Source organism: Phragmites australis, chromosome 22 (assembly GCF_958298935.1).
Source record: "Phragmites australis chromosome 22, lpPhrAust1.1, whole genome shotgun sequence".
In the NCBI taxonomy this organism is placed as follows: domain Eukaryota; kingdom Viridiplantae; phylum Streptophyta; class Magnoliopsida; order Poales; family Poaceae; genus Phragmites; species Phragmites australis.
Genome location: NC_084942.1, coordinates 6576269 through 6592588, shown reverse-complemented (window position 1 = coordinate 6592588; position 16320 = coordinate 6576269). Strand labels below are relative to the sequence as shown.

The following is a 16320-nucleotide window of genomic DNA, read 5'->3' as shown; positions in this document are numbered from 1 at the left end:
GGAGTATGTTTTTACTTAACCTGATCACAGCCTCACAGGTGCTGTAGCATTTAATTTGATCACTATTATGTCTGATCGATTAGGTCTAATTCTCCATCACTAGCAAGGAGAGAGATGAACACAAAAGGCAGCACACATTATAAGCTAGGTTACGGTAGCCAAGAACATCCAGAGGCATGCAGCACTGCCAGCTGCTTCCATCGATCGCAGTTTGCATGCATAAGAGTTAAGAGCTAGCTCATTGGCAGGTTAGAACTGGGGATCTGCGGCGTCGGCGCCAGAAGGCTCAAACTGGTAACCGAGGTTCAGCTCGGTGGCGAGCATCTGGCGCTGCACCTCAAGCATCTGCAGGCTGCCGGGGAAGAAGCACTTCATCTCCAGCGCCGCCGCGAAGGGACCGCCGGGGAAGAAGCCCTTGGTGTCCTGCAGCGCCGCGAAGGGGTTCAGCTCCATGCCGACGGCGGCGGCGGACCGGGCCACGGTCACCTGCTGCAGCTGCTGCTCCCACTCCGCGATCTGATCAAATGATCCATGGATCGATGGATGGAGAGAAAAGTGATCAGCGTATGCACATGCATGCTTCTTGCTAGAGATATGTATAGATTGTTCTTCATATATAGCTAGCTGTGCAACAAAGTTTGATTCTGATTTCTGACAGTCATATGCATACCTTGGTCCTGAGGTTCATGTTGTCACCCTGAAGCTCAGTCTCCTGCAATTTTGACAAGATTCAATGCAGAATGAAAGGAGGATTGGCTAGAGAGTGTAAATTAACGGCTATGTGCATCTTCGGATGCAGAGGCCAGGATATGGTTTTATTCCACTATCTAAAAATTAATGAAGTGACCCATTTGGGTGATCAGTGCAGGTGACATGTATTACCCTTTTGACCATGTAGTTGATCTCTGCAGCCAGCAGCTCACTCTGAAACAAGAATTCAGCAATCATGCAGAATCAACAACACCTCAGGGATATGATCACCATGACATCAGAACTTGAAGAATTATTTAAACCAAATCATCTTGGAGAGCAATGAGCAGTGATTTACTATCTAGAAAATTAAAGACCTCTTTATTTGTGATTTATTTTGCGTGAAAATGATTGAATATTAGTCCATTCTTATTACCTTCCTGGCCCTGATCTTAGAAATGCCTTTCTCTAGGCGGCTCTCGAGCTGCTTCAGCTCCTTGAGGGACAGGTTGCCCACAGAATCACCAACCAAGTGCCTTCACAAGCGAGACACAATTGATCAAGATCGAGGCAGCACTTAATTCCAGTGATATTTCACTCAATAGCCAAGAAAGTAAATATTGTGCACAAAGGCTCTTACTTGTTAGTGTTTTGGAGCATCTGGATCTGGTTGCGCAGTTTTCCAGATTCTTGCTGGTAGTATTGCTTCAGATAAAACAAAGAATCAGAGGGAAAATGATCAGATGGATCTCACATTTTCACAATATTATCCAAGGCCAATTGAGTAAAAGGAAATGATCCTCAATCATATTTCACTACTGATGTAAGCATGTAGGGTTAGCATGATCCACAACAAATAAACTTTTGGCAAGCTCCACAACTACAGAAAAAGGTCATCCGTGCCGGTTCAAAAAACGTGATTACTACCGATTTTTGAACCGGCAATGAATAAGCAGCAGTGATTTTACATATTTGAACACAAACCGACAGTGATACAAGCTATCACTATCGGTTCTTGAGCTTATTCTCACAATTTGTATACTTATCACTGCCAGTTCTAGCTACGAACCGGCAGTCATACTCAATTCAAGACAAAAAAAATAAAAAATTAAGTATTAATGAATTAATTTAAATGAGATTAATATTACTAATCACCATATTCATAGAGTTTATATTACACTAATCTTACTATACACCAAAAGCTGTTGTCATGCCTACGACAGCACGCAAAACCCTATACATGCGCGCAAAAACTCTATATGCGCGTGTAAGCTACCCGTGGTCGAGATGATACTCGATCCACGACTGGAAGTCATCATCCTTGTCATTTTCATCGCTATCATCAACGTTGTCGTCCTAGTCGTCGGCAACATTATTGGCGTCGATATTGTCCCCGACCTCCTCCTCCTCCTCTGGATCCAACTCCAATGATGACAATGAGCTCGTCCAGGCCTTCTTCACCTTCGATAGCTCGTCGATGAATGCATCCCACACCTTGTCCAATGAGGGGGACCCCGCCAAGTTGCTAAAGTCTGAGGTAAGGGGTGTCTCATTTAACAATCGGGCCTGTGAGGCCTCCCCCCCCCCCCAACAAGGCAGGTGTGGGAGGTGTCCTCAGAGAAGGCGGTGGAGCCGGTGGCTGATCCATGGATTGTGTGGCGCGGTAGCCACGGCAACCACAGTGGGTGAGAGCGAGAACACGCAGAGAGCGAGCGAGCGAGAGTGAACAACATTTAAAGTCGCTAGGCGAAGCCGAGCGCATGAAGCTGAGCAGGCGCGCGCGTGAAGATGTAAGGATTTTGAGTATCGCTGCTAGTTCATAAACACAACCAGCAGTGATAGCCATTATCACTGCCGGTTATAAAAAGCACGTCTTTTGATGAGCTAATATCACTGCCGGTTCTTTCCTAGAATCAATAGTGATAATTTGAATATCACTGTTGGTTCATGTTTTTGGCTAGAATCGAATAATTTGAATATCACTACCATTCGTGTTACCGGCAGTATTAATCATTATCATTGTCGGTTCTTGCTGGCTCGATTTTTTTTGCACCTGAAGCTTTCGAACCAGTAGTGATATGTTATCACTACCGGTTATTTTTGAACCGGCAGTGAAGAGAGGACGCATATGATATTTTCTGTAGTAGTGTCTAGACACACATGACTAGCTATACTCTCAAGTGAAATTTCTTTTCAAAGGTTAATTAAGAATGATTTAGTACACATATATAGACATTACAATTTGGTCCCAAATATTCTGATCAAGGCATGTACGCTTTTTTCTTTGCACTATCTATTTTTAATTGAACCGGTAGGATAGCTGCCTATTATATTGATAAGAAGAAAAGCCTGATGAGCTAGCTTGCTAAGGTTAATTAAAGGAAAATTTAGCATAAAACCACAAGCATAGTGGGCAAACAACCTAGATAAACTAGACCTAGAGCACCGCAGGAACTACCCAAAAATCACCATCACATGACCATCTATCTAGTTAAACTAGGCCAAAAATGGTCAGCAGCGCTGCAGAGCAGACCAAAGCCAGACCCAAGCGAGCAGCCACCCGATGACGCAGGGAAGGAAACTCAAAGGTGACACCTCCAAGGAGGGAACAACACTATAGATGTTGTTGTCGCCCAACCGGAAATCTAAAACTGGGTTTTCACCCGAAGAACCTTCTGGAGTTGAAAGGGACACCATAACTCTACCTCTATGGAGGTAACGGCACCCGAGGGCATCGACGATGCCAGCATAGACAAGAAGCTGAATAGGGCTTTTGCCTAGTGCTCCTGCATCCAACCAGGTCTAAGTGGCCAAAACACGAACATGCCACAAGCACATTGTAGCCGCCAGTGATGCGCCACCAACGACATAGCCATCGGCTCCTCAAGCACATACAGTGAAAAGAGCCATTGCCAAGCTGCAGAGCTCCCTGCGGTCTAGATTAGGAAAGAGACGGATATGGCAAGTGGAGGAGCCCATAAGGCATTCGGGAGGCCAGGACGAGGATGAGCGGATAGTGATCATTGCACTATCGTGGAGTACTTCCTAGTACTAATGTCAAAGCTACTTAACTGCAGAAGAATCCAATGCGAACTCTCAATTTATACATGGTTCACTTTAGTACGTGAATCATATAATAAGCACCACACTTAAACGTTAAGTGGTTTATAAGGCAACCGTGCATGATTTTGTATTACCTGAGCATTGAGCTCTAAGAGTGGGGCCCCAGAGGATGAGCCACAGGCATGTGCCTTCTTGTACCTCTCAATTGTAGCCTTCACACTGCAGCCGATCGATCAATGAAACAAAGCAAAAGGCATGGAGATGGAGAGGGAGTCAGAACTGAAGTGATCATAACCTCTATGTTCTTGCACTGATAAATTAACATGATATGTTCACAAGACGAAAGACCCCAGCAACCAAAAAAGTGAAATGCATTATTGTCAAGTGAAATATATATGCATGTATGACTATATACCTACACAGTCAATTGACAAATGCATGTGAAGAAGTGCTATGGTTACTTCGGTACAAAATTTTGCAAAGAATGCATGCAGCTATGCTACTGTGCTTTTTCTAGCTGTGTGAAAAACTTTACATAAACACAAGAAAGGAATGGAGAGAGAAAGAGAGATATGATGATGATGATGTACATAACATGAGAGAAGAGCAAACACAGCGAATATGGGAGGATGATGCAGTTTCTAAGCCGGTGCAAGTTTGCAAACGAGGCGAGGCGTACGCCCTGCATGCATGTGCGTATCAGTGTATGGTTGGGACTTGGGGAGGGGAAGCAAGGAAAGGGAAACTCTTGATGGCTAGTTTAGGGTCAGGTACGTTGCAATGTCCTCTCACCCAAAGTGAGAGAGACCTGTTGCTGATATGACATATGCTAGCTTATGTGAGAGAGAGAGAGAGAGAGAGAGAGAGAGAGAGAGAGAGAGAGAGAGAGAGAGAGAGAGAGAGAGAGAGAGAGAGAGAGAGAGAGAGGGAGAGAGAATGGCATCCAAATGCATTTGAATGATAACAGTGAAAGATATCACGAAATTTTGCAAATTTCTTATATGATTGGACCTCAAGTGTGATATGCTTCAGAAATAGCAAACATTTTGAACAATTAATTAACTGATTGATTGTTGTGCAGTGTAATGGAATGATCATTTTCTATACACAACATATATATTTTTTAATTGTTCTTAATTATTGGTTTCGAAAAATCAATCACAACATACACATATGACAGGCAAAACTACCAATTTGATACAAAAGGATGAAGCACCTTGACAAAACTAGAGATGAGAACACATTGGAAATTTAATTTGGTGCATCAGTTAATAAAGGATTGTCATCATTTTTTTCCTTCTCGTTTTCCTTGTTCACCATGTGTAATTGGCATTTTTTTAGCGATGCTATTAGGTTAAAGACTTAAATCATGACATACTTCAATGGATGATAAACTCGAAATAATTAACTAGAAGAAGGAACACAAGTTTTATTAGCTCACACACATTAAAAGTCCAACCAAAATGAGCATTGGCGATCGACTCTAACTACACTCATCAAAGATTCTTGCTGGCCTGTTAAAATGATCTATCACTAAACGAATAATATAATTTTGTAGCTGGGTATGTACCATACCCTCTGATCATGGGCAAGAGCAGAAGAAACTTAACCCGCAAACATATATACACACTACTTGATGCGGATACATATATACATATATGAAACAAAGTAATACAAGTTTGATCTTTATACAAGTCCAGTACTACTCAATTCATTCACCTAAGATCGATCGAGCAAACTTATGAATAACTTGCTCCGGATCATTCTGAAGGATCGATCTCTAAAGTTCTACTGCGCTGCAGGTTCAATTTTGTACTCAGTGATCACCGGCCAGTAGGCATGAAGAAACAGCAACTCAGCAAATGAGTTGAGCATGCATGAAATGACATCCTAATTATGGGAATCAAGCACTCACCATGCTAGCTAGGTACAAGATGTATGTGCACGCACCTGTTGTTGGAGTACTCGTAGAGGCGGCCGCGGCTGGAGAAGACGATGAGCGCCACCTCGGCGTCGCAGAGGACGGAGAGCTCGTACGCCTTCTTGAGGAGCCCATTGCGGCGCTTGCAGAAGGTGACCTGGCGGCTTGTGGTGTTCTCGATCCTCTTGATCTCAATCCTTCCCCTCCCCATGCTGAAGATCTCAACTGAAAGTCAGCAAATTTTCACATGAGGGGGTTTACTCAAAACAGATCAAGAGAGCTTGAAAGATCCAACCATGCTTTACAGTACACTATGCATGGCAGATCAAACAATTTCATGGGTGTCTACGAAAAGGGAAAAGGTAACACGGGTTTTGATTCAAGAAACCAGTTGAAAGCATCAAGAACGAAAGAAGAAATCTGAGCGTTCCAAGAAAAGATGACAAAAATTCCATGATTTGACAGATGGATCAAATCTGAAGATATAAAAAAATCGTGATGTCACGATTGGACAGATCGATGCCAGGCCCAGTTTTTCCCTTCTCTCGAGAAAGGAACACAGATGCAAGGGAAGACGATCATGTAAACACAAGATCCAAGGAAACGAGTCCCAAAGAACATAGATGTTACTCCCGAAATAGTTGAAGAAAGAAGCGGTAAAAGAAAGAAAACATGAAACAAGCCAGTGAGATGAATTAAGGGGCTTCTTTTCTATGTGTTCAAGGAAATGCTCTTCTGGATCCCTCAACTACAACTTGAGGAAGCAACCTAAGGATCAGATGTAAAAATAGTTCCCTCAACTGAAGAAAAAGAACCAGCTAAATCTGAGGAATCATGTTTAGCCATCTAACAAAGCAGGGAAAAGTGTTATAGAGGTGATTAGCAAATTCTCAGCATTTCTACGAATTTGACCAAATTAAGAAAAAAATATCACAAAGTGGGAAGCTGCCGGCTGGGAGCTGGATATGGTCTAATACTGTACTACCCCATGTACAAGATGAAAGATCTAGCAAGCTAGGAAGAGAAATTTCAGAAGCCAAAAACCAAAACCTTCGAAAACAAAACAAGATCACAGGCAAAGAACCCAGATGCATGCATATAGAAAGAGAGAGAGGAAATCCATTCTAAACAAAGAAGCACCAAACTTTTTGGTCAAAAAAAGAGAAGCATCAAACCAGAAGTCCCCTCATGGTTTTTCTTGCAAGAACTCGAAGCACAGAAGAGGGTTTTTTCCTCAAGGAGGGAAAGTACAAACAAGATCTTAGCAGAAACTGTATCACAAGCTCTCATAACACATCACAGAACTGTAGAATTCCACAACTGAAAATTAGCATGTAAAGAGATAAGCTAGCTGAAAAAGATCTCCCGAAAAAGTTGAGATAGGTGTGTAGAGGACTCTACCTTCTTCCCTTCTCGTTTCTTGGACTAGCAAGCAAGCCAGGAAAGGGAGCTCTGGCTACCTTGGTTTCCTGCCTACGGCGTGAGGGTAAAGTGGTTTAATAGAAGCCAATGTAATGCAAGGTAAGGGAAGGCAGCAGAGAGCAAAGGCCACCACCACTGACCAGAAATTGTGGTCTTCTTTGCTGAGACCTTTGTTATCTTGCTTACCCATATATAGATATATAGACATTTTACATATTCTTAAAGCATTTGTTTATGGCCTCTCCTTTTTTGTGTGTATTTTGTCTCGAAGAATTGGTAATGTGGAGTAGGCAGGAAGCAAACTGCATATGAACTAATTAAGAAACCCGTTCCGATCCTTGTGTACATTTAGTCCAGCAAAATCCAACTCAATTTATCATCTTATTTTCTTGCAAAAATCTGTATGTGCGTTTTGGACATGCATGGTAAGTTCAGGTATAGCACTAGTCTTAATCAGAACTCCAAACACATTCAGATTAAGCATGTTTAGATAGACGTACTTATTATTCACGTTATCACATGTGCTGTTATATATATATACATGCATGCTCTCAAAGAGATCAGAGGCACTAATTACTAACACCGGCATATATAATTGGTCCTTAAGTCAAATTTACATAATGGGAAATTGTAGTTTCCTCATTGGTGCTAGAAAGGTATTCATGCATGCACATGCACAGAAAACTATGCACACTCTGCGCCATATTTTTTATTGTGTTCTGTTTTGTTTCGTTTGCTGCAGATTACATCCTTTGACATCTACTCGATCATATCCGAACCCAGGCATCCAATATATAAATTCTGTTGCATGTATCCATTATATGTACCTGTATGCATGGTAGTTCTAGTCCCAATTGCCTGGCATTTCACATATATGCATCCAAGAAGAAATGCATAAGCCTTTCATGAAGTTGCAAACCACTACACAGAAACAGTGAAAGGAGATGAGTATCACAGACGATTTACCTGTTACTGACAAAGGTACTCAGAGATGTTTGCTAAAATAGACGTGTCTGTAACACGACCTATCGTCTCGGTGTGCCAGAAGTCACATATAGTTTTTTATAGAAACCGTTTGTGATAAGACACACATGGATATTAAAAAAAAATCGTATGTGATGTGTTATAAGACACTGACAGATATTAAGAAAAACCGTCTGTGATGAGACATAAGACACAAACGTACATTAAGAAATTTTGTCTGTGATGTATCATAAAACACAGACGTACAATTAAGAAAAATCGTCTACGATGTGAAGACACAGACGGTTATTAACGAAAACCTTTTGTGCCTGTAGGGTAAATATTTTATAAATTTTCAAATAACATCAAATGATCAATTTTTTTATATAAAAATTGTAGCTCTCGACGAAATCTATAACTTTATAGTTTATAATATTTTCATTTGAAGTATTTAGATGCTCAAATAATTGTCTAAAGTTTCAGACAATAAGGGTCAAAAGGATAAAATATCTTATTGCTATTAGCAATAATGTATAAGTGAGATGGTAAGGAAGCTACACGCGAGACCTGATGTCGCAAGTTCGATTCCCACAAACCACAGTCATACGTGTTTCATACAAAAAATCGCGTGACTTTGTGATGACATGGCATAGGTCGTATGACTAGTGACATCTGGCCTGGGTGTGAAAAGATTTTTTTATTTTTCCTACATCCAAAATCATTTTTTAAATAGTATCATAGACGGACATAAAAAAAAACTTCTGTGATGTATAGCTATGTTACAGACAGAGTATTACTCGTCTGTGATAAGCTCAATATCACAGACACTTTTGCAGAGATAGAAACCAAACTCATATGTGATAACCTGTTCGGCCGTAGTGAATCATGATTATATATGTAGTCCTACAGGTAGGCCAGTAGTCATTATTATTCCTCCATATATATCCTTTACTCATTATTATTCCTCGATTCAAATTCTTGCAACCTTCTATAGCTTTCTCTCTCCACCTTTTGGTGCACGGCTTTGGCTGCTGCTGCTGCTTGCTGTTCTTGTATGCTCATGTTACTGGACTTGCAGGAGGAGGACATTTCCATCCGTGCTGATTTCAAGCAAGCATTCAGAAATCAGAACTCAGAAGGCAGCGTCGGGATTAAAAGCTAGCTTGGGGTTTAACCTGGCCCTGCAGTCATATATAACCTTGCATTTTGATACATGGTAATCAGTAATAAGAGCTATATACCTGTCGTGTTCGAAACTTGTTTTAATTCGCGTATGAAAAGTCACTTGTTCTCTGGCACGTACGGAGAGGCGGAAAGATATCACTAGATCGATCTTTTCCCCCTGCTTTTCTAGAGAGAGATAGAGGGCCACGGGCCGTCAATGTCGAGTTGCCGAGTATGGGTGAGCAGCACCTGATCCTGCGCCCTAAGCCTTCCCAGAAGCAGCTGCCACTTCAGTGCAAGTGCATGTGCAATGCTAACCCCTCTCTCTCTCTGTCTCTGTCTCTCTCTCTCTGTCTCTCTCTCTCTCTGTCTCTCTCTCTCTCTCTCTAACCACCACCACTACCACTACGCGTCCTCTCTCTCCTCGGCCTAGCTGCTGTCGATGGTGCATCGACCATCACTCACGCAGACCAGACCTGAGCTGATGCTTGAGCCTGAGCTGCTTTCTTCCTCCCATCACTCAGAGCCGCCTGAGCTGCAGGTCCATTCCATGTGGCCGGCCGGACGAGTAGAGTAAGCTGAGCTAGGCACTGATCGATCCAAACGAAAAGCAACCATCGATGCATCTTGTTCTTGCCTGACACGTTCGTACGCCAAGCAGCAGGGAGCTCGTCATTCGTAGATGCATATGCATGATTATTTTGGACAACATTGCTTAATGAAAATTTCCATCGGTTTGTATATATCAATCCGTCCGGCTAAATCGAATTAACAATGCTAGGTGCTTAATAGGTGTTACTTAGAGCATTAATAATGCTAGATGCTTAAGGAAACAAACTATTGAGCATCTAAATAAAAATTGTAGTTTTCAATATAAACAAAGACTACATGTGTTTAAATATGATTAACTATCTTATTAGTATTAATATAAGAAAGATTATAGGTGCTTAAACATAGTTAACTATTTTGTTAACACTAATATAAGAAGCGACGCTTAAGTAAGCATCTAGCCCTCCGCCTAACCACATGTGCTAGTGCAGTTAAGAGTTGTTTTCCTTAAGCACCCTATTGTACATATTCTTACTGCCAATCGAATTAAGTCCACTGATTAACACATTTCTTTAAACATGGTCTACTGCAATTAATTACTCCCTCCAGTCTCAAATACTTGACGTTTTAAACATAATTTGGACAAACTTTTCAAACTTTGACTATCAATAAATTTTAAAATATTTGATTTGGAAATATGAAAAATCATATGTAAAGATTTAGCTCAAAAAATACTTTCATAATTCATAAATTTATTAGATTTTATAAATATATTCTAGTAGAACATAATGATCAAAAGTACATATTGTAGTACCATGTCAAGTCTGAAACGAAATATTATACAATAGTGGTAGCGAACATGGTCCTTTTAGGGTATCTATGTGATTTTAGTGATTAATGACAATATAGTCAATAGGAGTAATATATTTGTCAAGTATATGCTTTAGTAGGTCTCATAAATATTATACATGAAGAAACTATCGAAGTTGAACTTAAGAAAGATTGAATTGGATGAGTTCAGAAAAGATTGCACTCACCGGATGGTCCGGTGGTCAGAAAAGATAACACATCGGATGGTCCGGTGCTCTGAAAGATATACACACATTAGTATTTTTCAGCTCAGAGGAGAAAATAAAGACTACACGGGATGGTCCGATGTTCGGTAAGATGTTCATACCGGAGAATTTCCCAGGAGGAATATTTTGGTGCAGAAGATTTGTATACACCGGAAGGTCCGGTGCTCAGAGAGGATATACACACCGGAGCATTTCTCTAGAGAACTGTTGAAGATTGAAGATCTACACGGCAGATGGTTCGGCAAATGGTTGCACCAGAGCATTTTCCAAGAGAAGGTCTAAACGGCTAGTTTGGCGTGGTTGTATACGCCGGTTGGTCTGGTGTCCTGAAGATCTACATGCCAGACAATAAACAGTGTAAAAGAAGTAGCTTAGTTAGTTGAAGTATAAACACCGGATAGTCTGGTGATGAGATTCAAGGTTACACCAGAATATCCGGTATTCACAATGAGTTTGAGTGGAGTTCCAATGGCTAGTTTCTACTGTTGTACACACCAGATGGTCCAGTGTTTGTATTATTGTTAACGTTGAATCTCTGGTGTTCATAGTCTTTTGTGACTACTGGAGCAACGGCTAGTACGTGGGTTTGAGGCTATAAATACCCCACACCCAACCATTTGAGTGTGCTGGAGTCCAGAGAAGTTCATAGACACTTGAGAAGACATCGAAGCCACCAAAATACTAAAAGTGATCATCTAAGGCAATTAACATAAGATTAGGAGAGTGATTAGTGCTATTAGACCTAGAGAGAAGTGTTGCTATGTGTTGTTGTCTAGAGAGGGGATCAAGGAGTGATCCTAGCTTGTACCGAGAGGTACACTGACACCTTAGAGTCTTGGTGACTCACCGGCACCTTATACCTTGCACTATAACAAAATAGATCATCCAAGCTAGGTCATCAGTGTCAGCTAGACTAGAACAGGCATTGATGAAGTATCAATATTCAATGTTGGTTCGTAACTCAGTATCAGTGCATACTCAAATTATAAATCATCATTGATAGTATCATTGCCAGTTTATAATTCGAACCAACACTGATACTTTCAGCGGACCCGAAATTTTAATACATTGTGATTTTTGCTTGTGCTCAGGTCTGGCTTATCTCCTTTCTCTCTCCCTTATCTCTTCACCGGCACCTCTCTCCCTTTAGTCTCTCTCCCCCCATCACCAGCCTCTCTCTCTCGTCTCTGTCTCCCCTCACCGGCCTCTCTCTCCCCTCACCAGCCTCCACTGGCCTCTTGATGCGCTGCATAAGCCCCATGGGTATGGGAGCGTGGACGGGCGGCGGATGGGTGTGGAGGCCAAGGACGAGTGGGCGGGTGGGCGTGGAGGCCACCACCACTACCATCGTGTGCGCGGGTTGCAGTTTCGACTGGTGGGGCTACCCATGATGGCGTACAAGTCAGAGCTGGAGGCGCGGATCGAGAAGGTCATCTACGCTTGTCGCTTCTTCCTCACCATCGATGGCTCACTCGTCGGCTCCGTCCCATGCTTCCTCAAGGTGCCTGCTTGCTTCATCACCACATATTCAGATTTGTAGTAATGGCTTCCATTTTGCATTACTTGTTTCACCTCCAGACATGTTTCTGGTTGGAACGGTCATGTTTGTCTTTGGTACGAGCCTGGAAGTAGATCCATGGACTTGTTGGTGCATCGTCTTCCTGTTCATACTCACCTACAGATCAACCGAGATCCATGGACCCATCCAAGGATCTGGCCACCTACACGTACGTGAGCGTGGCCTGGAAGGAGAGGATGGAGGGTTGGAAGGAAAAGCAGAACCATCGCTAGTGCTAGGTTCTTTAGTTAGTTTTTGTGAGGAACCGTCCAAATAGTATTCTAATTAATCATCAGGAGGATCATTATTCATAATCACAACCTCGACGATTAACCAGAATACCATTCCGGTAGTCCCGGCACGTGTTTTGTGCCCAGGATCGGAACACATGCCTTCCAACTCAAATATCACAACACAGTTTAATAGAGAGCAAATAATTAAACTGGATTACCATTATTAAACAAGCAACTGCTTCCACAATTTACAACAAAAGAGGAACAACAACAACTACTATGCAGCGGAAGAAAAACCTATACAACAAAAGAGTATGGAGCCGTATGCCCTTAGGCTCCATACCAAAAGCGCCGGAGTTCGGAGTAGAAGATGCTACTCCTGCCCGCCACCCTGATCGGCAGGCACAAAGTAGCCGAACACTGCCTCTTCTTCGCCAACCTGCGAACCTGGAAGCAACTTAAGGGCAGCACCCTTAGTACGAAGGTACTAGCAAGTCTTACACAGTATGAGTATATATATTCTCGACTCCAAGGATCATGCATTTAAAGCTGTAGCAAGGATTAAGACATGTTTAAGTTCATTAAGCGGTAAGCAACCTAGACTCTAGGTGTAAGCAACTGACTTAACCAACCACCAACTCAAACCCTGCCAACCACCTGATCAAAACAGATATGTAACAACAAATGTATAAAAGCAAACCATTCCCACCAAACCACCAACCACATACCGACCAAACCACCCCAATCCAACCATGCCACAACCCACATCGAAACTCTACGACCAAAATATGGTCGCTCGGTGGAGATAAGCGATAGCGATGCTCATGACCGAGAGCGCGGCAGCTCGAACTGATTATACACCCTGCAGGGGGATACTCCTGGACCCACACGACACAGGGACCATACGGCTTGTGCCACCCGCTAAGATGCGCACAAGGGGGTACCCGTGACAACCTTTCCCAACCAGGCCCAACCATGTGGATCAACCATAGCTCGGCGAGGCGGTATTAGAACTACTCCCCGAGCAAACTAATACCGCTAAAAGCCCGGACTCAAATCGGACTCACACCGTCTATGACGAGGCCCACATGACCACGTCTGCGAAGGTAATCGGCTCGCCTACCATTATATCAGCATGTGGTGAGTAAGGTATGTGCTAAAGCCGACTACACCGATGATCGGTGCTTAACCGGTGCAAGCGGTCTACGGTGTCCGGGTTCCCTCCCCGAACTGCCTGAGGACTCCTCGTGAGCAGATGACACCCCTAACACCGCCCACACCTCGTCTCAACTCACCACTCACCAAACCGACTCATCATCAACACAACCATAACTGCGAACAAGTAATAAGTCCTAGGCTCGCGACAACGGTGGACGCCGTCGTCGACTTCTACCGGAAATCCTAAGTACCACTAAGCATAGCGAACTAAAATTAGACCTCGATGACACCACTAGGCTCCTAGGAACAACACATGACACGTGACCGAAAAGGGATAATGCATCGGCATAGGTTCTACCCAACTCAGTACCCGACACATGCAATGTATACATAAGCGTAGATAACATATTAAAATTTCAAGTAGACACGGTGCAATATGAACGATGCTTGCCTTGCTGCCCTGAATCAGAAAGGTGGGACGCCTCACGATCGCCCACGGCCTCCGGGATCGACGGATCGGCGTTCACTACAGAGAGCAACGCGTGCAATGTAATGAGCATGTATGAAATGCGATCATGTAAGAAAAACATGCTCCACAATACATGACAACATTATTCCAAGATCGTACTGTCCAAACCAGAATTTTCCAAGTGGTCTCAAAAAGTTTGGAGTTCCTACGAATTAACTACGAATTTTACAAGCTATCAGCTATCAGGAAAGCCTGATAAACCGTGCTCGGGGTGCCCGGGATGAACAGTACTCACGGGTACCGGGGGTGCTCGGGGTGAACAGTACCGGGGGGTGCTCGGGTGAACAGTACCCGGGGGTCCTCGGGATCGACCGTGCTCGGGTGCTCGGGGTGAACAGTACAGGGGTGCTCGGGTGCTCGGGTGAACAGTACCCGGGGGTCGTCGGGTGAACAGTACCCGGGGTGCTCGGGAGTGCTCGGGTGACTCCGCTCGTGCTCGGGTGAACAGTACCCGGGAGTCGTCGGTGAACAGTACCCGGGGTGGTCGGGAGTGCTCGGGGTGACTGCGCTCGTGCTCGGGTGAACAGTACCTGGGGGTCGTCGGGTGAACAGTACCCGGGGTGCCGGGAGTGCTCGGGGTGACTGCGCTCGGGGTGCTCGGGTGAACAGTACCCGGGGGTCGTCGGGTGAACAGTATCAGGGGTGCTCGGGTGAACAGTACCCGGCGCTACAGTAAAATCAGCCTCGCGCAGCTCCAGAACAGCAACCATTACGAAGGGAAAAACTGGGCTAAACTAACCTGGGAGTCTCTCTAAATCAAAAGTAAAAATGCCTAGAAGGGTGTACAGGGTCTAGACTTTGCTCAACCGCCTAGTAACATGATTCCTAACTCAAATCCACATAAATCCTCATTTGTTCCCAGACTGCAAAACTTTAAGAACTTTGCAACCCTAGTTCCAGATTCAAGATCTATCCAACCAAAAATGAGCATACTTGCCATGGGAGCCTAGCAGACTCACCCAAGGTCCTTTGCTGAGGTTGGTGACCGCCAGTTGAAGGAGGAAACGACGGAAAATGGCTTGGAGAAGAGAGGAAAAACTGCTGCTTCCTTGCTTCTCCCAAAGAACACCAAACAAGTTCAGAACCAGCTCGAATTCCTTCGGGGAAACTGAAAATGAATTGGATGGACGAGTAGTCCTTGAGCTGGTGGTCTCGTGAGTACCACATACGTACCTTGATCTTGCTCCCAGAGGTAGGGATCCAAAAGGGGAAAAAGGGAGCCTAAGAGAGAGAGTGAGAGAGACAGCCAACTCCAACTTGCTTCCTCAAAAAGCCTCATATGGTGGAGTGGGTGAGGAGTACGTATGGGCAAGTTTGAGGGGAGAGAGAGCTGTTGCCCACTTATAGAGAGATATTTTTCCACCCAAGTGGGCCCCATTTACCTAGAGGAAAGTCCAGACTTGCTTCCAGCTCCTTTATTTCTCTTAGTTTTTCCTTCTCCCACCTCATTGACTCAAAGTGAAGTGCTCCAGTGACCCAAACTGGAACATGAACCTGAAATTGCATGTTTTAGGATTAAAACACACAATTATGGATTTCGGGACGTGACAGTTTTGGGTGTTAACGATGTGATAGAATTGATATGATTATTGAATTTGTTGATGTTATTTGCTTGCACCAAATATGTCATATTGTGCTAGAGTGCATAAATGCTTTCGATTGGTTTGCTGATGTTATTCAATTTGCTTCTATGAGATGATTGTAACATGGTATAATTATTGAATTCTTCCGATTAGTTTGCTCTATGTTCGTGCTATGTGAGATGATTGTAATATTCATTGGCGTGAGATGATTGGAATGAAGGTGGCTCCGACTCGATGCATCGAGCCAACTCATTTCTGGTAGATTTTTCTTTTCTTTTTTGCTTTCTAGAAAATAGCAATATTGCCGACTGAACTCACAAATCAGTACTGATAATAAGTATCAGTGCCGGTCCATAACTAGAAACCGGCACAGATGCACTGAGTATCAATTCTGGTTCCTAGTTATGGACC

At 43.4% G+C, this 16320-nt stretch overlaps 1 protein-coding gene across 1 annotated transcript; it reads right to left on the bottom strand.

Moving 5' to 3' along the window:
- Positions 1-249: 249 nt before the first annotated feature.
- On the bottom strand, positions 250-5891 carry LOC133904909 (MADS-box transcription factor 13-like). Its single transcript, XM_062346554.1, has 7 exons — positions 5704-5891; positions 3888-3972; positions 1331-1395; positions 1127-1226; positions 883-924; positions 671-712; positions 250-516 (listed from the first exon to the last, which is right to left on the bottom strand). The coding sequence occupies exons 1-7, from the start codon at positions 5883-5885 to the stop codon at positions 250-252; spliced, it is 783 nt and encodes a 260-aa protein (XP_062202538.1). The 5' UTR covers positions 5886-5891.
- Between the last annotated feature and the right edge of the window lie 10429 nt (positions 5892-16320).